The sequence below is a fragment of the Malurus melanocephalus genome, unplaced genomic scaffold (genome assembly GCF_030028575.1).
Source record: "Malurus melanocephalus ecotype Western Australia unplaced genomic scaffold, MMel_1.1 scaffold_1326, whole genome shotgun sequence".
Lineage (NCBI taxonomy): Eukaryota > Metazoa > Chordata > Aves > Passeriformes > Maluridae > Malurus > Malurus melanocephalus.
Genome location: NW_026624558.1, coordinates 41,865 through 43,885, shown reverse-complemented (window position 1 = coordinate 43,885; position 2,021 = coordinate 41,865). Strand labels below are relative to the sequence as shown.

The 2,021-nt window shown below is 65.0% G+C and overlaps 1 protein-coding gene across 1 annotated transcript; it reads left to right on the top strand.

Moving 5' to 3' along the window:
* Positions 1-547: 547 nt before the first annotated feature.
* On the top strand, positions 548-1,653 carry SFN (stratifin). Its single transcript, XM_057387726.1, has one exon. The coding sequence runs from the start codon at positions 723-725 to the stop codon at positions 1,461-1,463; it is 741 nt and encodes a 246-aa protein (XP_057243709.1). The 5' UTR covers positions 548-722; the 3' UTR covers positions 1,464-1,653.
* Positions 1,654-2,021: the final 368 nt, after the last annotated feature.

The window sequence follows — 2,021 nt, the reverse complement described above, 5'->3', positions numbered from 1 at the left end:
CCCTGGGGAGGAGCAGGAGATTTTGGGGATGGGGTCTCCCCTGTGTTCCCCTCCCACCCCGCGGTGTTTGGGGTTCGGGTGGTCCCACCGTGCTCGAAGCTGTGGGGTGGCTGTGCCCCGTTTTTTGGGACGGCCCCTCCCGCAGAGCTGCGGAGCCTCTGCCGCGCTTTCCCCWCCTGTGGGAATAAATACCTGCCCGTCGAGCCCTGGCAATTACCGGCGAGTTAATCACCATATTAAAAACGACAGTGATATGACTTTTTCAGGGGGGAGGAACCCGTTTTTACGAGCGGCCCCACCCYGTGGCCCATTTCTCCGGGGGGGTTGGCGAGGGGAGCGCTGTCCCCGCACCCCAAAAGGACAGCGCAGCGCTGCGAGAGCGGCACGGGCGTGCCCGGGGCCGGTGGGCGTTGGCTCTGGGAGACCCTCGGGGCACCGGCGGGTGCTGCACCCACGGCAGGGCAGGGCCCTCGCCCCCTCCCCAGCCCCGCCGCCCGCGGGCGATGATTCACCGCGATTTTCCTTTTAAGGCCGCGCTCGGCGGGGAGGAAGCAGAGGAGGAGGAGGAGGAGGACACTCCTTGGACCTGGCTGGCTCCTCCCGCTCTCGCTCGAGGCTCCGACGCCCAGCCAAAAGCGAATCCCGGCGGCCGCGCTCGGCAGAGGCTCCCACGGCTCCCGGCCCCGCTGCTCGCCCGAATCCGCCCGCGCCGCGTCCCAGCCATGGCAAGAAACCACCAGGTGCAGAAAGCCAAGCTGGCCGAGCAGGCTGAGCGCTACGAGGACATGGCAGACTTCATGAAGGCCGTGGTGGAGCACGGGGACGAGCTGTCCAACGAGGAGCGCAACCTCCTGTCGGTCGCCTACAAGAACGTGGTGGGCTGCCAGCGCTCGGCGTGGAGGGTCATCTCCAGCATCGAGCACAAAACCGAGGAGGGCGACGACAAAGCGCAGCTGGTCAACGAGTACCGGGAGAAGGTGGAGCAGGAGCTGAACAGCGTCTGCAACAACGTGCTGGGCTTGCTGGACAAGTACCTCATCAAGCAGGAGAGCGACCCCGAGAGCAGGGTGTTCTACCTGAAGATGAAGGGCGACTATTTCCGATACCTGGCCGAGGTGGCCACCGGCGACGACCGCAAGTCGACGATAGAGAAGGCCCAGAAAGCCTACCAAGAGGCCATGGACATCAGCAAAAAGGAGATGCAGCCCACGAACCCCATCCGCCTGGGGCTGGCCCTCAACTTCTCCGTGTTCCACTACGAGATCGCCAACGCCCCCGAGCAGGCCATCTCCCTGGCCAAGACCACCTTCGACGAGGCCATGGGCGACCTGCACACGCTCAGCGAAGACTCCTACAAGGACAGCACCCTCATCATGCAGCTGCTCAGGGACAACCTGACGCTATGGACAGCCGAGTGCGCCGGCGAAGACGGCGGCGAGCCTGGCGAAGAGCCCAAGAACTGAACGTGCCCGCCGAGCCGGGGCCCGGCCCCACCGCCCCCGCTCCAGACCCTTCGGCATCTCTTCATGGTTGTTTTTTTGGTTGGTTTTTTTTGTTTTTTTTGGTTTTTTTTTAATGGTGGGGGCAGGAGGAGTCTCAGCTCCTCCACGGCCACCCCAGCCTGGATGCCGGGGGTGGGGGTGGTTTTGGCAGGGCCCCTCCCTCCCACTGCCCCATCCTCTGCTCTGGGGAGGGGGAAAAGAGGGACAGGGGGTGCCTCCATCCCGAGAGCTGCCAGCCCCCAGCTATTTAACTTCTTTTTGTGAGGGATGCCTGGTCTGGCTCATGCCGGCTCCAAAGCCCCGTCCCAGAGGGCTGGAGGAGGTGAGGGGCCGGGATGGGCAAGGGGGGTCCGGGCAGCCCCCCCGGTCCGGGAGGGGGTCGGTGATGCCGAAGCCTCTGTGCGTCTCCAATAAACCTTCTCCTGCAGCTCTGCCTCTCTCTGCCTCATCTCTGCCTCATCTCTGCCTGCGCACGTGTCCGGGCAGCTCCCAGCGCCGCCGGGCACCCGCCTCGCCTCC

Excerpts from the sequence above, each read along its gene's own strand:
- SFN (XM_057387726.1), top strand. The coding sequence starts at position 723 with ATGGCAAGAAACCACCAGGTGCAGAAAGCCAAGCTGGCCGAGCAGGCT.